This window comes from Hyposmocoma kahamanoa, unplaced genomic scaffold (genome assembly GCF_003589595.1).
Source record: "Hyposmocoma kahamanoa isolate Upper Pololo Valley unplaced genomic scaffold, ASM358959v1 88, whole genome shotgun sequence".
Lineage (NCBI taxonomy): Eukaryota > Metazoa > Arthropoda > Insecta > Lepidoptera > Cosmopterigidae > Hyposmocoma > Hyposmocoma kahamanoa.
This window is the reverse complement of record NW_020654466.1, coordinates 12,273,206-12,294,176: the sequence shown is the minus strand read 5'-3', so window position 1 is coordinate 12,294,176 and position 20,971 is coordinate 12,273,206. Positions and strand designations below refer to the sequence as shown.

The window sequence follows — 20,971 nt, the reverse complement described above, 5'->3', positions numbered from 1 at the left end:
CTACTACTACTAAACTACTGTTTGTGGTGCCGTCGTTGTTTCTGATTTCTATACCACAAGTTAGTTTTAATTACTAATCCCAAAGTAGATCATGAGGCACGTATGTGATATTGTCTTATTGTTTATTTATTTATATGGATGTCTATGGGTGACGATGACCCCCTCTCATCAAGTGGCCCGTTTGCTTCCTTACTTTTCATAAAAAAACAAGTATATCTAATAAAATTAATATACATTTAAGGTTACGTGTTTAAAAAAACATCTTGCCATGAAAAACTTGAACTAAAAAACAAAAAAACTTTGGTTCTTCCTATGACTTATGCTCTATTCATCAGACGTTTATTTTTATATATCGCGAATATAGTCTATTTTTGTATCAAAGTTGTTTGTTATTGGTAAGTACGATTGCGAACTAAAATATGCTAAGACGGTTTTTGTTATAATCAGTATATTTTTATAATGTAAGCAAATCTTAAAAGAAAACACAAAAGCTAAACTCTGGAAAGATGTTAAAACTAAAACTTGAAACAGCGTTGCGTGTGAAAGCTGCTATTGCCCACCGGTCAACGCATTGGTTTGCATATTTAATCATAATATGAGAGATGAACGAAGGGCATAGATTTTAGCACGTAATACATTGCTCGCTAAAGATAAATTCAAAACTGGACAGCGAAATTAGAAAAAAAAATTAAAATCGCACTTATCTACCAAAATTTAACGCAATCATGCAAATATCTCACTACGAACGAAATTAGTTCATAACTTTTTTATGCTTAAATCGGAGAGTTATACAATTTGGAATACACGTAATTTGTTTCATATAGTCCGTATTATTTTTAATCACTTTCATGTGATAAAAGCATTATTAACGTATGATCACATGTGATTGTATTGTACCAAGAGAGCGCTATATAAGCATAAAAATCATGAGTTTACTGTGCCAGTTGTCTCGAAAAAATTTTATTACAATTTTGTGTGACAGATTGTAGGGACACAAGCGGACACAATAAAATATTTTGACGGTTAATCTATCTGCAAGGCTTATCATTTAATTATTTGCAGTGTCTTGAATCTAGTATCACATTGAAAATCCGAACAAAAATTTCTTCATCACTTCAATGTTTTTCTGTCTGTTGATACGCACACCATAATAAAAATAAAAAATACTCTCACACTTATTGGTTGATCAGGGTAACTGTTTACTTTTCCATTTTATACGAATAGCAATCGATGTACATTCAACTCCGACTTTCAAAGCGCGTAACAAAGTTTGCTTGCAGCAGAATCAGCTTACAGTTTGTTTATTTTCATTGTTTGAGCTTCCACAGGACCGAGCATTCAATTTGTTTCTTTGGTGCAAACACGGTAGTTATTATTTATTCCCTCTTTGTAACGTCTGGAGTTCAGACGGTTGTGAACTTGAGAAGTTTGAGTTATGGTGCTGTTTTTCTCTTGTGTTACTATATCTTTTAGTATATAAATGCCTGTATACTTATAAACTTTTTATTTTTTTTGCGTGAGGAAATCCTCTGAGGATACCTCTCTGCCGCGGGGGCAGCGAGAGGTTATATTGGATACTTCTATTGGCTAAAACCCCACGGTGGCCTTCTCGGGTGCTCTAGTGGGAAGGATCCGGGATCGACTTTGCGCACCGGAACCCCCGAGCACCTAGGAGGAGCTACGTCCTCCCCCTCCTCTTCTCACGACGAAGCGAGCCGCACCGCCCCGTCGTCCTCCTCGCGACTGCCTAACTTACTGGCGAACGAAGCCCCCGCTCCGATCGCCCGCAGCCGCCAAGGTACGCCGCCGCCGAGCGGGATGGGCTCTCTCCCGATCACGCTCGGCAACCTCCTTCTGAAGCATCACCGCTTCACAGAAGGAGACCACTGCCTCATGGGGTATACTTATAACCTTAGTCCAACGTGAACATTTATTTCACACAATTTCTTAACAACATTTTTGATAGTCAATATGCTGTATAATTTTATTGCTCTCTATAAATAAAATAGATATTATAATCGTTCTAAGTACATTTACGGGTCGTGACAAAAATTGATTTATAGGAGAGCTCCTTGTGAAAGAATTCGTCTAGGGAAATGCTGCCACCTTACTAATTTCTGACGCCAAGCAGTAATGTGAGCATTACTGCGTTCCGATTTTGAAGGATAAGGGTGCTGGTGAAATTACAGGCACCTGGGACTTGTTAACTTATCTCTCAGGGTGACGGGAATCGCACCTGGGACCTCTGCGTGCTAGACCATGTGGTAACCGTTCGGCCACGCAGGCGGTTATCTGTTAGTATTTATTCTTCTTCTTATCGTATCGATAGCATACGCTACAATGCCTGCCATCGTGGTGAAAGGATTTGCCAATAGGCATACAATACTCGCCGATTGTTGCCCAGGGTGTGCCAAACGTATAGGATAGGAATGGTACTGTGACGATGCGACCTCTTTCATCGTCATCCCATCTTTTTATTACCCTTTTCTCTGGTTCCCGGTCACTTATTTTTAAAATTTTGAATTGTTCTCTAATTCTTTTGCTTTGTTATTACCACTAATATTTGTAGAAAATACGGCCGTTTTGGGATAAGTTCTTTTTACGGTTTGACGCATGTTGTGTGTGTTTTGACATCATTGTATCTATGTTTATACTGTTATTTTTATTGTTACAGCCTTCCTTTTCCCTTTGCTTACCTTTCCTTCTGCCGCATTATACAATAAATTTATGTTGAGTCGTCAATTTTATTACCCGGGACAGTATGTCGTGTGGCGAGGCTTTTTCCTATTACTTCTATTAAGTATTTGTTGATAAATAACCTTTTTCACGTATATAAGATCATTGTTGTACGGAACACTCACAAGCACAAACAAATCATCCTTCATCATTAAGTCACACATCTAAAAGTGTTTACGTTTTTAATAAAACAGTTTTTCATTTTCTTTCTTGTAAGGTACATCTTAATCCTACAGTTTACAATGTGTTTTTAATGAAATTATCTTGGTTGTATCTCGTGCCTGGAGTAAGTAAGTAAAGAACAACGAGTCACGAAGCGGCTATCGGCAAACGGCTAATGAGAGATTGCGGCACTCGATACAGAAGCGTTTCTACCATGCTCTTACATGCCTTTCTAAACTAAAATGAAAGTGTAAAAGTTTTAGAAAAAGAAAATCAAAAGAGTTTTAATAATGTCACAAGACTGGTTGAAACCTTTTTTGATATTTGACGCAGAGAAACATTTCCCGCCTAAACTTTGAATATCATTGAGCTCTGGAATGTTCTTTTTTATATAATTTACATCAGAGGATGCAAAAAGTTTCAAAATGGCCTCCTTAAAGATGTAATGATTCTTCGCGAAAAAATGTCGAAAATTAAACGATCTAGCAACATGGCGCAATATATAATTAGAAGTCTTAGCTTGTCCTGAAGGATGAAACATTTTATTACTATTCAGCGGATACAATAATACAAAGTATCTGGTGTTGTGATAATAATATACTATTCCTCCTATATTTATAGTAATTGTTTATTTGCATCTCATAAGTTCACTCTGTCACCTTCCTAGTTCAGTTTCCAAATTGCATTATTTTATTATTATAAGTTTCCTCGATTAAAAAAAGCTAAAAACTTGTAAGTGACTGATACGCTAACTGCGAAAAGCTATGATAAAAAATAACAAACCCTATTAGAAAAAGAACCAAATACGACTACATGTTTCGCGACAAACTACCAATGAAATAAAGTCGATGCACTTTTGTTTCGTGTTAATTATGCAAGTTGATTAAGAAAAATGGTTTCTAATTCAAAACAATGTCAGTTCCCGCTATCTACAATAGCTTTCCACGAGGTTTCGTCAGAGGCTGCATTGCTACACCTCCTCCATCACCGGGAAGCCGGTAATAAATCCTAAATGTCACAGATGATGATGCATAATGGATCTTTTGCGTCTAGAGTTATAGCTGTAAGCAGTATGACAACTGTATTGTGCGTCTGTAATGGAAAAGTCAACTTGAAAGTTTAGTATGGTTTAGGCACAATTACACCTTAAATTTGTTTTGTGTTTTTTTGCGTAGAATCTTTTGGAAATATGTGTTTACATTCGTGACACCGTGCTTTTATTAGCTTTGTCTAGAATTAGCATCGTTAAGTCGTGCATACAAGTTTCAAATTTAAGGTGCCAAAAGGTGACAGTTGTACATGGAATACCGTATTCGAAAGTAGAAGGTCAACTTCTACTAAAACTTCATGATTACAGAAAGAAGGTTTACCGTTTAATGTAGTCCTATAATAGAGGTGGTAATTTGGGCCATACTAAGCTCTATTCTATCGTAATGAGATTTAATATCTTTAGTATTATTTTTCATTTATTGGCATTACAGAACAGAGGTCATGATTATTCGATCTTCGCGATATCGTCGAAGACAATCAATGGTTATTTTCACTCTCGAATGTGAAAGTTTAGAAATACACACATATCGGTAAAGTAACTATACGATAACTCTGATTATTTTGATACTTTTGTACTGGATGTCATTTATAATCTACTTTATTGTCAGCATTTATTTGCTGAACACTATTATAAAAAAAAAACAATGAAAACAGGAAATGTAAATACCATTACAAATATTTTAGTCTCTTGCTGCAATTACTATCAATTCGTTACAGCTTTTTTCAATGCATAAAGGAATTAAATACTATTCAGGTTTTTTAAGTCATTACAAAAGTATTTTATTTTAAGTGTAGCATCAACCTATTGTTTTTTTTTCTCTTTGGCCCAATGATAGAGAATGTCTTATGGCACTAAGTCCGCCATTTGTACTTTGTTGTATTGGGCAAAAAAGTTTAAATAAATAAATAATAAAAGTGAATTACTATAATCTATGATATCATTGTCATAACAATTTATAATTTCGATTTGCATGTAACACATATTACGTGTATAGAAACGCTAACGGGGATTCACGACTCTACATGAAGCAATACGACAGAAGGCTACCGCCTATAACAATTTTCTTGAACTTTATTTAGAAGTCGGAGTATTTTACAACTAAAGTACGTAATATAGGGAGAACGAAATATTTGATAGTACAAAGATTTCTTTTTTATGGGGAAAGCCTCCAGGATACCTCTGCGCCGCGGGGGCAACGGAGAGGTTATGCGGATTTCTTTCTCGGGTGCTCTAGTGGGAGGAATCCTGGATCGACTTTAAATATAAGGTAACAAAACAATATAACTACAAAATATAATAATAAGCATGGAGTCCATGATATTACTAATAATTATTACGACAACACTTTTTAACTTATGCTTGTTTAATTACCTTATTAATTTGTGTGTGACGAAGCCAGTTGCTGATTATATTTGTGTCTACCTGGCCGAAGCCATTGTTGAGTATGAATCAAGAATTGTAACCTTGTTTAATTAAATCTACAGAATATGAAATAGTTATTACAAATAATCATATCTTAACTGTGTAACAAATTTAAAACATTGTAGACAATTTCCGTAATGTCCAACGTAAAGACTCTGTACTGAGTTCCAAAGATCAAATGTCAAATGTTAGCAAGGTTTTAACAGTAAATTCTACACTAGGCGAAGCGACATTTGCATTTAATAACATGTCGAAATATTTTGTTGTTCGAAAACTGTAATTTGTTCTTTAATTATCTATACATATATTTTTATAAAGTACAGAATAACAAGTGATATCTTTAGATTTTAATTGCATCTAAGGTCAAAACGAATATGACCATCATTAGCACCAGCTTTGATTATTTTGTGTTCGTTTTTCATTACAAGACAAATTTGTTGTCTTCCTTCTGCCAGTCGCTTATTTCCATACAATTTGCGCCACACACGTCGCCGCGCGTGCTGTCTTCTCGGAAGGCACATTAAATTGCAGTTTCAATTTTCAACGTCTTCATTTCAATGTTGAATATTTTTATGAGACTTGTTTTTGAGTTCTTATGTACTTATTTTTTTTAAATCATCTTAGCAATGAGTGGCTTTTAAATCGCCAGTATGTGCCATGCCAGTGTCATTTAAAAAAGTACATATGAATTCAATTCTTGTGTACTTTAAAAAAAATCATATTAGCAATGAGTGGCTTTTAAATCGCCAGTGCCGTGATATTACAAGAGGCCGTATTGATAACCATATTTTGTTATATTTTATTTCATAGAATACCATGAGTTTTTACTATTATGACATTCATACATTTTGTGAAAATAACTGCCTTTTTTTTATTTAAACTGCTATTTTGCCGTAACGTCATCTATGAGAAACCTATGGAAGTTTTTTTTCATATCTGTTTTTACACTTTCAAAATTGTGTTTTTTTTATAATACCAAGTGACAATACGAAGGACGACTAGTCGTGCATCTGGTGGTAAGAGACACGCCTGTTCATAACAGTTGCAGTGCCACTCGGAGCTTTAAATCACAAATATCTAAGGAGCACTGCCACTGCGCCCGTCACCCTGAAACATAAGTTGACAAGTCCCGTGTGCCTGTAATTCCACCACTGTTTAAAACCGAAACACAGTAATGGTCACATTACTGCTTGACGGCAGAAATATATCAAGTGGCAGTACTTCTCTGGACGAACTCTTTCACAAGATGCTCTACTGCTACTAAATTTTTTGTTGCTATTAAAGTTTTTGTAAAAGCAACTTGTGAATTAGGATTTTCGAATCCTTTTATCTCCTTTCAATAGCTAAAACAGTCTTAATGTTTATTTTCATCTTGAAAGGAAGCACCTTTATAGGAACACACTACAAAGCAACAATGTACACAGTTCACCAGCATCACAGTATGTCAATAAAACTTCACTTGAAAAGGGTATAAAAGTCAGATTAAAGTAAGAAACCTTTCACGATATACAATGCTCGGAGACCCATATATCTGTTTACTTATAGTCATGTCATGCAGTCCTGGATATAGCGTCCATAGCCTAAAGTGGTCGGTGGTACTTACAGTAATAAAGTTTGGACAATGGACGCGACAATGTTTGCGGTAGGACCACCGGCGATGCTTCGATTCCACTGTGCTTCTGACTTCCGAAATGCAGTGTTATTTTCATTCATTTCTTGTTCGACTTTTTTCTTTCTGTTTATATTCGTTTCATAACTTGTTGTTTTTGGACGCACAAAGAATATTTAAAGAGATTTTAAGCTTTTTTAACTCATATTAAATCCATAAGAAACCACAACCACGCTATATAAGTAGAAGGTACCGCTTACTGTCTGTGGTGAGCTAATATGTATTTTAAGCCGCACCCATGAGGAAATGCGGTTCCATAGTAAACTTAAAATATCATATTGCATACCGCATTAACCGCAATACTATGAGTATTGCTGTTAATGCGATATGATTCACTCAATGAATATAATAAAAATATATTTTCTTTAACATTGATTTAACTTGTATGTAAGGCCATCATCTGAATTTGACCCTCGCTAACGTGGGTCCATGTATAAATATTTGTAATTCAATTGTAGAATAATAGTCTGATATTCATGTATATTACCAAACTTCCCTAGATCACGTAATGCAAGTAAAACCACTGTATCGATCGCACTATGGTATATTTACTTTGTTGTCGACCTCATTGCCCAACAGCTTGTCCTGTGGGGGTACTGAATGCGAAGGCCCCAGGTTCGATTCCCGGTAGGACCAATTTGGGAAATTTACTTGTCAATATTGATTCTGGTCTGGGTGTTCTGGTAATGCTCCAGAGTGAATTTCGTTGCGGAGAATTTCCGAGGTTTTCTGGCATATTATTATTATCTATTCAAATTACCGCATAGTGCAAACCTAATATTATTCTTTACATGCATTATGATTTTTGAAATTTATCAACACATGTTGTGTTCTCGCTTCAAAAATAAACATTATTTTGTACCCCACAAGTTCCCATTGTGGCCTATGAGCACGTCCATCGCAATCGTCGCACGCACCACGCGTGTAGGTATTCCATTCATCGCTCCCTATCACATCATCGCCGCTCTTTGATCCTACCAATTGACTTAATCGAATGTTCCTTTTGTACCAATGTGTTGCCGCTGTGTTGTGAAGACGTTTGTCAATGAAAATTGTGTTTTGATTGATACAAATATGGTTTTAATTGAATAATTCTACGCTTGCTGATCGCTTACGGTTTGTATTGAAAGATTAAACTGGAAGACTTGAATATAAGTTCGTTTCGGGAGAAATCTTGAAGTTTTATTTAGATAGAACATATATTGGAAACGGAACTATTTTTTCAGAGCGGTTTCTTTTTAAATTGTCAGCCTGAATGACCTGTATAGAGCCCGCAACGTTGGTTTATTTGAAAAACAAATTTATGCGATTTAGATCCGAAAAATTAGTCTCATATCCAATGTGTAGCAACCGCAAAAATAGCAGCAGTAGTAAACCTCCTTGTGAAAGAGTTCGTGCAAGGGAAGCACTGCTACCTTACCTATTTGTGCCACCAAGCGGTAATGTGACCGTTACTGCCTTCCGATTTTGAAAGGTAAGGATGCTGGTGAAATTATAGGCAATTGAGACTTGTCAACTAATGTTTCAGGGTGACCGACGCAGCGCTCTGAGTGGTATTGCAACGGCTATGGACAGGCGTGTCGCTTAACGACAGACGCACGACTTGTCCGTCCCGTCACTTGGTATCATAAAAAAAATCTAATCTGCTATTATATATAGCAGTATGTTCTTATCTTAGATTTTTATCCCTCTAAGAGTCGTTTTCTAAAACTCTACTCAATGCTTTGAGTAGAGTTTTATGTATGATGGATTTGAGTATGGTTTAAAGCACTCGAAATGATACTCAAGTCCCTGCCATTAGGGTCGTATTTCCAGTGCTTGTGTTTCCAGTGCAATCCTGACTTGAGCATTGAGTAGAGTTCTAGAATACGACCCTTAGATTTTTTATCTCTCTTTATATATACTGCAACTGCCTCCGTGGCCGAACGGTTTGGTAACCGATGCCGGACTGCCACGCAGAGGTCCCAGGTTCGATTCCCGGGCCGGGAGAAATATTAGTATGGCCTACATTTATTTTTAGAAAGTTTGGGTGTAATTTGTGGTTGTCTATGGTCCATGGCACCCGCGACACAGGGAATCCCTAGTGCGGGGCTATGTTCAATGTGTGCGTTATTATTATTATATACTTAACTTAAAATGAGACAAACTTTACATGAGCTAGTATGGCCAGTCTCACTTTATAATATATTTGACAAGTAGGTTTGGATGATGAATGATCTGTCACTGGAAGTGATTATTAAGTTTTTCATCGGTTCTGAAAAACACACTTTTTGAGTTAATACGTTAGACTATGGATTTTTTTCCATCCTCTAAAGTTAATACACTGTTTAATAACAATGCAATATATTTTTAAAAAGCTTTTCTTTGACATCTGACGTTTAAAAAAATAATCTTTATCCACGGCGCCATCTCGACATAAAGAATAGCAAAAACAAACCTCGGAATGTCAAGTATTTCGGTCAACAGTAGATAAACACTTCAGAAGCCGAAGGTTCCTTAATTGATGGCCACCCAAATGCACTTTCTTCTTTTATAAGTAATCTAAATAGCAACATAGCCATGCAATATGGCGGCACTATCAGTCGATGTCAAGGATAGATTGGACTGATGGGAATTTATCGCTTTCGGGGCGCGGCGAAGGATATGCGAGACGACTAGGAGCGGTCTTGATAGACGATGTTTACCTTTTTCTGGTTAATGGAAGGATCGAGTTCTGTCTGCCGACGTCAATAAGTAGCTTGACAAATAGGGGAGCAACATAATGTTTGCAACTAAAGTACCTCCTGCGCTGGTTATGATTATGAAACGATAGAAGAAAATGGTACATAGCATTCATTGGTTTCTTTTTTCTTTCGTATCTAGTTGAAAAAAATACCGTAAATAGTTTTAACAATTAAAGTCATATTGTTTATTGCTCACAAACTTACCGACGCTCTGCAATGTTATGATAGATGCGTGGGCGCTGCAATGAGGGCGCGATCGATCGCCATTATGTGGGCGCAAACGAACCCTTTGTACTGTTAAATTGGTATGAGGGTCTGACCGATTGCCTTTTGCAGTTTCAAAAATTAAACGCCTACTCAAGAACCGTATTTTCAATGTCATGACCCTTTTAAAAAAATAACTATTAATACAATATAATAGCTTCATTCAATTGTTCTTTTAAATCTAACTAAAGACTGATCGTGATTGTATTTTATTTTGTTTTCTGTTTTTTTTACAAAGAACCTTTAGAACCTTTTACCAATAGAACCTTTGCATTAAAATTTAATTCTTACGACATGACTATAACTGGTATATAATAAAATCATTTTTATGACTGTTTATACTTCATATTTATTATAAAGACTTGATAATACCATCTGTACATTTATAAAGCCCACCTACGCATCGCGTTTATTTGTCGAGGATCGTTTAGGGTGCACCCGGTGCTCGGCTTTCTCTGTGCCAACAAAATGTTTAGATAAGGAAATGTCGCAACACCCAGCAAAACAATGAAGTCTTAATTGTAAGCAAGCTAAACATACACATTATTCTAAAAGTTCGTTCACCTCACGTGGGTGTAAGGTACCGTGCACGAATTCTAGAGATCACAAAAGGAATAATGCTAGTGTGGTAGTGATAAGCAAGAAATAGGAAACAAAAGCTCTCTAATATTATTATGGTTTATCGACATTTTATTGCATGTGATATAAATGATCTTTTCACAAATGTTTGGTGTGATGATAACTCAACATGTCAAAATAGAATAAATAACTATTGTAAGTAAGTAATGCTTTTTTACCTAATTAAAAATAAACTAAACCATTTGTATGTACATATTTTTTTGTTTGTGCAATTTCACAGAACGCTATATTTTTAATAATAATTCCAGACACTCTCAACTTCTGTCTTTCCATAAATACGAGTTCCTTTTGACTGAAAGTATATTATTCACATACTTAAATTGATTAATGTATATATAAAGGCAAGAGCAACCCTCATAATCAAAGCTACCCGAGTCCAATCGTAAATTGAATACTGAATACGGTTATTTGACGTCGCACGCGCACCAATCAATTCGTTCTGAAATGATCGATGGTCTGATGTTATAGGCCAAATTATGACCGAGTTAATATCAATTAATTGTTTTATTTTAAGTATTGGGAAGATCATGGTTCGTATATTTCCAATTACGTATAATTTAATAGGAAATCACCAATTCACGAGCTCAATAACAAGTTTTTATGATTCTCTTTGTTAGTGTTGTTCTTCTTTACAGAAAAACTTAACTTTACTCATTAATTTTCCTATTATTTTACTTTATCGGTAGATAAAGATTTTTTGCTGTATAGTCGAAAGAAGATTTTTTTTAAATTACGAAAGCTGTTTGTTTATTACTCAAATACCTTCTTCGGAGTTACCAGTTCTATGTTATCAGTTATTTAATCTACACATAACTTCATAAGTATATGTAGTGCTTAATTGGTACCATGAAAACCTCAATTTTCTATACCATTAATTGGTTAACAAAGAGACATAATTATTAACTTGAAAGATTATAAATCGGAATTTAAGTCAAAATCCACTCACGTTTGAAACTAACTTACATTTTACGAAATCAAAAAGAATTACAACTTTACATGTCCAATATCGAAAATTGAATCATACTCCAAAGGCCAGTTGAAAAGGTCCCAAACGAGCTACAAAGTCAGCCATCCTAATCGGGAAACAATGCACGCGCATTACGATGTAAATGTGGCTTCTAATTAAGCAATGAGTCGGGGTTCGATCCAATAATCATTTACGCTGATCTACCGCTTCCTCATTCCGGTACAGTGTAGTTAAATTTCATCGTATGCATTTATGTATAGATTGAAAATAAACCAATACAAATCTGCTGGCAACGGAAGATTATTTGATAATTGGCGTTATGTATATGGCACCTTGGCACCCGCGACACAGGGTTTCCCTAGTGAAGGATAAGAGTGTGTGTATTATTATTATTTCATATTTTAAGATATATTATTTATATTTGGCCGGTTTAATTTGGGAGTTTTTGTCGAGTTCATCCACTAATGAGTTAGTTTATTGTTTCTGTTTTACAGTTTGCAATTCGTACGTCCTTCGTATGTCCAGGTGCTTATTGTTATTTAATTAAAACTTACCTACATATTTGCCGTATGTTATTTCTTTTTATCATAATTCTCTGTCGAAGAGTTTTCTTACTATTTTACAATAAAATTCTATTTCCTTAATTAACGCAAGGCAAGATAATTACTACTAGTTAATAGTAGTTCTTTTTATAACAAACGTATTTTCCCTCTCGTAATTAAATCATTGGATTATGCAAACTGCAGTAATTGCTCTAATTATTTAGAATTCTTAATGAAATGCTGTTGATTAGTTGTGTCAGTATTATTAAGAAAAGTAAGTAAAGTAGTCAGTATTATTCTGTAAATAAATCAATTAACATTTGTTCAAGTTCGTAATTACAATATCTGCCTACATTTGCTTGTTATTAAACCGGTAAGCATTATTTAAAAAATGTAACTATCAGAAGTTTTTATCTACTCTTTGACGACCTCGGGTTCCCAAAGGTTTGAACCCTGGGCGCTGGATGAGGAGATCCCGGGTTCGACATCCGATAGAACCAATTTGGGAAATGAATTTTTCTAAGTCGGTTCTGTTCTGGGTGGTGCCCCGGAGTTATATCCGTTGCTCTGGATTTATAATACAGAGAAATCCCTTGTTTGGGACCAGGTAATTAGTGTAGTATGTAATTTTTATATACAGTTCACAATTTTTTGGTGGACATACTACTCAGTTTATATATCCCACATCTGTCGGCTTATACGCATTCACTGCTCGATACTGTGCTGTCTCCCGGTACTGTCCCACCCTGATCCAGTCGCGGCCGCCCACGTTTCTCAGATCGTCCGTCCATTTTGCCGTGGGGGATATTTCCATGTTCGTTTTCTCTATCTAATATCAGTGGCAATTTTTAAATTGATATTGCAAAAAATATAACCTGAAAATTACCCAGGGCATCCTACACTATGTTTGCTCTGACGTGGTCACCAACCTAGAACAAGTTTGCTCCAAGGTCCATCAGCCCTCCTGCAGTCATGTCCGGCCCACTGCCACCTTTCCGACTTTGTGAGCTGTGTCGGTCACTTTAGTTCACTGACGTATGACTTTAATAGGAATTCGGTCCTTTCAAGATACCCCAAATACATCGCACATGTCGTATATATCATACAGAATGCATTCATTTGCATACAGTAGTGAAATTAAAACAGAAATGAATGCATTGACATTATCCTCATATAATGTATTCAAACAATAAATAACTTATGCCTACATTATGTGTATAATTAAGGCCCATTCATTTGACTAACGTCATGTTCAGCTTACGTCAACATAATGACGTAATGAGAGCCTACTCTGGCGTCATGGCGAGGGCTCGGTACACCCTTCTTACTACAATTTTATTTATGCCTTGTAATTTTGCTCATTTGAGGTACATCTGACAAATATAATTAAGGTTCATGTGTACTTTGAGGTCGGAATTGTTGTACTCAAAAAAACTCATAAAGGAACTTTTGGTTATTTTTTGTATTCCTTTAAAACAAAATGAGTTATTATAATGATTTTAATGGAGCTTCAATTCTCACATTGAAAATTTCGATTTTAGTTTAAAACATATAGACCAATTAATGAAACGATTTCCCGTTTCAATTACAGGTTATTAGTTGGAGCACCACTGGGGCAGAATCTGCAACCAAACACCACCAGATCAGGAGCACTATGGAAATGCCCACTTACCTCACCTCTCGATGACTGCATTCAAGTCGTCACAGATGGCAAAAGAAGTAAGCATCTTGAGCATACAATACATTATATCTTAGCAATATATACTTTACACAATAAATCGGTAAACCTTTAAATTCTTAAAAGCAATATCACCTTTTATTCTTATCGTATGTATTATTAAATACGATTTCAGCAAATTTTGTCACGTATTATGCATATACATATATTATTCTACTTATTATAGTATATGACTGATCTCTTTTCAGCAAATTTCAATAATACAAGACTTTGATAAGCAGCATATTTCTACTTGGCAAGTTAAGCATATTTCTTGCTAACAAAATCTATCTGTTTCAAATTCTTTCTATCTATAATCTTTTCGTAATATCATTTTCATCTTTTAAAAATATTGTACACTTCATTATCAATACACAAAAATGACATTATTTGTTACATAGGTGTAGGAAGTAGTAGAAATTGTAAATTTAGAAGCAAATAAATCACTGTCAGTTATAGATTTCTTAGAAAAAAATCACGTAAGTAAGTTTTAGTAGCACAAAATCAACGTAGACTTAGAAAATTGATATCAATCTATTAAAGAAGATCACAATATGATATTTTATATTTTATATATTTGCACAGAAATATAGACATATAGACACTGTGTGATGTAGTGTTCACTATTATTTAAAAACAAGAAAGGATAACTTGGGACTAAACTTACAACAGGATTCATTAAGAACATTCAGAAGTATTTATCTATAAATAAATATAAGTTTTAACTAAACTGTTGTCTTTTGTCGGTGGCGCCACAAACAGCGAAGTACGGCAAGATAGACAATAGTAAGTGAGCTGTGGTCTCAAACTTTTAATTCGCCCTGACTAATACAAGACTAATCACTGTAATTTGAATACTAAATGTCTTTTAAGTTCCAATCATCGTTATTAGCATGCAACACTAACTGTTTTCGGGGCCTTTATTTGGCTTAAACTTCATTCATATTTATAGTACTTTTCGTGTTTGGGATTTATTTTTGTTACTGCAATTTTACCTTGTAAATAACACTGTGCACTTCAGTAATTACTACGAAGAAATTACATATACATACATTGACTCCATAAAAATAATTAAAACAAAATTGAGTCCCAAAAGCGAGAATAATATATAGACCAGCACTAACAGCTTGCGAACACACCAATTCACAGCTTGAGCTAGAAATCACCTTCAATATATATATAATATTGAATACCTCATATTTATTATAAGTGTATGAAAAACATAAGATCTGTACACAGTTGAAGGTATACTTTCAAACGTACTGTAGATCAACAGTCAACGTAACTGTACAAATATACGGTAGCAGTAGCTTCACGTAGAGTAATCAAAAAGCTTTTAATTAGGCAAATGAGCGACAATGCTCGATAACTACTTGAAGATTAATTTTATAATGAAAGTTTTAACTCAATTGAAACTGCTATAGGCTCAAACGACCTAACACGCAATAGAGGATCATTAAGGTGACTGGTTATTAATAAAGCACACACTTAACCTACTTACGACGAGAAATGACGATAAAAAATATCGAGAAAAACTTTTACTGCACATTATAATATTGATATTTAATAATCGTCAAAACCAATGTATGTCTGGATTATTATTATCTTACTGATGAGTAGAATAACGCTGGACCGATTGGCATTTATAGATTTTATTTAAATCATAACACCCTAATTAAATCATAATTGGTGTCCTTCTGGTGGACTAACGAATCGGCCGATTAATTCAGCTCGAAATTAACAAACTAGACGTAGACTTCGATAATCGATTAACATGAGACCACAAGTTTAAGCCGTACCTTCACGTTGATTTACAGGTTACGCAGGAGAATGTCACCTTAATTACGTCACTGTTACATTTTAGCTTTAAACTTTTTAGATTTCAATGCCACTGAATGCATGTTTTCTTTTTAAAAGTCATCCAGCTACGCACGCGTTTGTACAATGTGATCCTACAATTTTTTTGCAAGATTTTTCTATTGTTTCGCTGTACAAACTATCTTGCATCGTTCACGCCCGCCTGGTTGCAAAGCTTTGCATTAGCCGATATATTCATCGATTCCGTTTTCCAATTGATAATGAAACCGCAATTATCTGAACGAAAGCATAGTAATCGGCTTTGTTTTAATTACCTGTAACTTTTCACTATTTGTAACATTTTGCTAAAAACAAAGATACATAAAATCATCTCGCATTTCGTTTGGGTTGATTTTCACGTAACAAAAATAAGGCATTGTTATTAATTGATGTGCGGTTTTTTGAGCTTTTTAATGCAACTAAGCAAATAAGAATATCTTTGGCTAAAGAAGATGTTCAGAGCCAACCTACAAACAACCGTTTTTTGTGTCACGCTTTCTTTAACTTCATTTAAATTTTAATTACTACAAAGCTTTGGTTTCTGTAGGTGTAGAATCGAGCAGACTGTCTGCTCCTCATCAGGATGAGATCAAGGACGGCCAGTGGCTGGGAGTATCCGTTAGGAGCCAGGGAGCTGGGGGAATTGCTGTTGTATGTGCTCACAGGTAGGTTATTATCACCTATTTGGTAAATTTGTCAATATCCAATATAACCTCAAAGACATCAGATTGTTTTTTTTCCTACATGAAACAAGACACTGTTAAAAGGATTGTTTTCTATTTCCAGATATATTCGAAAGTCAGGAGAGTCGCAATATGGTCAGGGCATGTGTTACACGCTGAGTAACAATCTTGAAAACGCTGAAATGTGGGAACCTTGTTTAGGCAGATCAGTGCAAAGGTAAACCAAAAACATGTACGGACAACGGCACATCAGAGTACACATTTTTGTTTGAAAATCGTCTCCAGTGCAACGGAACAAGATACGTCAATGTGTAGCTTAATGTGCTGGCGTGTGTACATGAACTATATGCATCAACTTATTGCCTAAACTCTTTAGTGTCTATCTATTTGGATGTTAAACAGGATACTTTTATCTTTCAATGCGCCTAACATTGATGTAATATTTTTTTTCTACAATGTTGCTCTAAATGAAACTTATGTGGACATAATTATTTTATATTTGAATGATGTTTTAAAGTATCAAAAATATTTATCATTAATTTTTCGAGTCAGCACATGAATTTTTCTATGCATTTGTTACAGATCTTTGTTTTTGGTTTTAACGGATTTGTTACGATAGCACCATCTATGAGAAATCTATGAAAGTTTTTCTTCACTCGATCCTTACAACTGCCAGAGTGGCTACAGACAAAAGATGTCGCTTTATAAATTGTAATATTGATTGTAATGAGTATTATGTTGTGTTACTCCCATGATATTCATTTATTTTTTGTGACATTACATTACTTCACTGGCTTGTTATAATTATTAATATAAAAGTCAAACACAACGAACATTCCTTCGATCTGATAGGTCTTGAACTCGCGTCTGTGCCATACAAAACGTAGTATTATTTTTTTTATACATGAAAATAGTATCCAAATATAAAATAATTAAAGTAATATTGTGGAAAAACAACAAATGTGGGTTACACCACTTTATGTTGATAACCTCATTATACTTGTAACTCATAGGATTATTTTCTCATTACTTTTACAGAGAACACGAAGAATTCAGCTTTTGCCAAGTAGGCACGAGCAGTTCACTACTCGATGATAGCACTTTAATTCTGGGCAGCCCTGGACCGTTTACATGGAAAGGAACAATCTTCATCCATGATGTGAACGATAGCTACATTCAAAGAGACAATACCGTCTACAACGCACCTCTTGAAGCAGGGAAGAGCCCGGTTGAAATGTACAGTTATTTGGGTACGTTACTCTAAATATAGTTTATAACGCAATGTTTATTCTGTATTGTTGACTCCAATCTATGTGACTAGTTCGTTTAGTTTTGTTTAGTCAACATTTAAAAAATTTTTCAAAACTGACCATCTACTTCACATACATAATACCAAAGTAGCTACCAAAGTAGGTTATTTTATGGTCCAAATTACAGGTATGTCTGTAACTGGTGCACCATTTTTCGGAGAGAAGCCATCATACGCTGCAGGTGCGCCTCGTTCAAGAGGCACAGGCCAAGTGGTCCTCTTCAGCAAACGATCAGCCAACGATTACAATGATCCCAATTTCATGATATTGAAGACGATATTGGTGCTCAAGGGAGAACAGTTCGGATCCAGTTTTGGTTATGAGTTGGCTACTGCCGATGTCAATGGTGATAAGTAGGTGTTTTTTCTTTATAGTACAGATTTACCTAAATAAAGGGTTATTTAAGCTGCTCTTCTGATTATATATTAAACGACGCCACGGGGTTCAATAGGAGCGGTTATACATGGCGACTTTTTAGCAGCGCATCCGACTTTTTAGCGATTAAATCGCATTAAGTCGTTAATCTCTACCTTTACACACACGCACGACATAAGCGGCGATATGGTACCTAAGCAAACGTAATACAGTCTCAGCTGCAGTGATACGATCGCGATGCAAACGCGATACAGTATCGATGTAAACGCGATACAGTATCGACGCAAACTCGGTAGAGTATCGATGCAAACGCGATACAGTCTCAGCTGCAGTGATACGATCGTGATGCAAACGCTATACAGTATCGACGCAAACGCGATATGGTATTTATGCAAACGCGATACAGTCTCAGCTGCAGTGATACGAATGCGATGCAAACACGATACAGTATCGATGTAAACGCGATACGCTATCGATGCATACGCTATACAGTATCGATGCAAACGCGATGCAGCAGCGCGATTTTTTTATACCATTAGAGATCCACCCACCTGCACTTTACACTTTGTCGCGATGCGCGTGTATACGCGTTTCTAATATGCATAACCATCGATTTAACAACGCGTTTGCATCGATACAGGTGCACTTTTTTAATCATTTAACTTGAACGACTGCCACCAATAAATCTTTAATGTCGCGACATAATTGCGCGTTTCACAAACGGGCGTTTGTATCGCTGCTAAATGTCGTCATATATAACTGCTCTAAGAGAAATCACAAAGTACGTTAAAAAGCATCATTTGATATATGTATATCATAACAATTGACTTTCGTACATGTAACGTGACGTTAGTATAATACACCAAGTAATGCTTATATACATTTACTATTTTCATTTTAGGTTACCGGATCTTTTAGTCGGCGCGCCGTTTCGCTTCGACCGTGACTCTGGCGGAGCAGTGTATCTGTACTTGAATAAAGACCATGAGCTTCCTACGAAATTCAACCTTAGACTTACCGGCAAGCCAGAATCTCAATTCGGAATAGCCATCGCCAGCGCCGGAGACTTGAATAAAGATGGTTGTGATGACGTAGCAATTGGTAGTCCTTATGAAGACGATGGTGTTGTCTACATCCATATGGGAGATAGAAAGAATGGTCTCCATAGTAAACCAGATCAGATTATCACCGCGCAGTCCTTACCTTGGGCAAAACGTTTGATGAAAACCTTTGGGTACTCCTTGTCTGGTAATATTGATTTGGATGGTAATGGATACCCTGATCTGCTGGTTGGCGCTTATGAAGCTGTAGGTTACTAATTTTTATATTTCTTAAGTTTTCAAATAGAATTACACCAACCTTAAAGAACCGTTTAAAGATTAATGTAGTGAGCTTTCCACGGCTATGGGACATGTAAAGAAAATACTTTAAATATTGTAGATAATGATATTTTGCAGCATGGTGACATTATTTCATTTTTAAAAGTAAATAATACTGTATTCAAACACTTTCATAGAGGTTGCTCAGCGAATTAAACCGAAGAAAAGTGAAAAAAAAATACCTTCCAAGTAACATAGTATCTTAAATTAGCATACAATTTATTAAAAAAAGAAACAAAATTGAAACTACCAATATATCTACGGCATTCCATCTTTTTGTATGTAAATTCTCAATTTTTTAATAAGTCCGTTGCATGTAGATAGTCATGTCTTGAATTATAACATAATGATAACGAGATATTCGAAATTAATACGCCCTAATTCCATTTTTAATTCGTCCACATTGTCAAATACACCTCTTTTCTAGCTCAAGGGAGGTAGACGCATTAAAATACTAGATTATTTTCATTTATGACCGATTTAAAAAAAGAGAAGATTCGATTGTATTTTTTGTGTGTATGTTACGCGATTACTGCGACATTTGTGAACCAATTTCGATGATTATGTTTTTGTTGAAAAGGAGGAACCATTTAAATTTAAAGAAAATATTTAACCTCTAAGGGTGGCAAATTAGATTTTTTTTGTTTCCATTTTCTTTCACCATTTTTTGATTCTTGTAAAAATGTTATAATTATAAATACTAAGATTGTGTGCGTTTAAACAAAATATCTTGCACTTTTAGTAAACTGTGCAAGGAAGTAGAACCTTAAGTGGATACTTATTAGTAAATAAACAAAGATAGATTTTGGAATGCAAACATGAAGCAAAATATCCTTTCTACAATACTTGAAGTACTTTCCATTCATGTCCCATAGCCGTGATACGTCTTGAATATATAATTAAAACATTTAACAAAATATGCTGACTAATTTAGGCACATAATACCTACCTTCTCAACGGTTTCAATTTTTATTTCATCTTCACAAATAAATGTGTCTTCTGTTACAGAGTGCCGTCGCCCTGATCCGAGCAAGACCAGTAATCGACATTAAAACTTCAGTTCGTCCATCACATATCATCACCAACATTGATCCTTCCAAACACGGCTGCGACAGGGACCCAGGGGCCAACTACACCTGTTTCCATTTGCAAGCTTGCTGTATCATCAAATCTCTTGTAAAATCCACGCAAAGTAATACACACAAAATTAACTACATCATAGAAGCTGAGACTTTCCCTGGCGGAAGAAAATTTTCTAGAGTATTCTTTGATAAAGCCAAAACTAGAATTGTGGATAGAGCTATTGAACTTCGAAAGGATGTCGAAGACTGTAGGGAGCATATTGTTTATTTAAAAAATAATACAAGGGATATACAGACTCCTATCAAGGTAAGCCATAGTTTTAGGATTTGAAAACGTAATTTAAATCACGTTTAGTTAACCACTACGCGTTAGGCGCTACGGCAATAAATCCG

At 35.4% G+C, this 20,971-nt stretch overlaps 1 protein-coding gene across 2 annotated transcripts in view; it reads left to right on the top strand.

Moving 5' to 3' along the window:
- Nucleotides 1–20,971, top strand: part of LOC113235694 (integrin alpha-PS1) — a 139,293-nt gene that overhangs the window by 110,868 nt on the left and 7,454 nt on the right. Inside the window, exons 2-9 of one of the 2 annotated variants that reach the window (XM_026471550.1) lie at nucleotides 13,767–13,894; nucleotides 14,655–14,678; nucleotides 16,297–16,414; nucleotides 16,536–16,649; nucleotides 17,471–17,682; nucleotides 17,870–18,095; nucleotides 19,019–19,424; nucleotides 20,505–20,885. In XM_026471550.1, the coding sequence (XP_026327335.1) occupies nucleotides 13,767–13,894; nucleotides 14,655–14,678; nucleotides 16,297–16,414; nucleotides 16,536–16,649; nucleotides 17,471–17,682; nucleotides 17,870–18,095; nucleotides 19,019–19,424; nucleotides 20,505–20,885 (1,609 nt within the window). The remainder of the gene's footprint in view (nucleotides 1–13,766; nucleotides 13,895–14,654; nucleotides 14,679–16,296; nucleotides 16,415–16,535; nucleotides 16,650–17,470; nucleotides 17,683–17,869; nucleotides 18,096–19,018; nucleotides 19,425–20,504; nucleotides 20,886–20,971) is intronic. The other variant, XM_026471551.1, reaches the window with a different exon arrangement.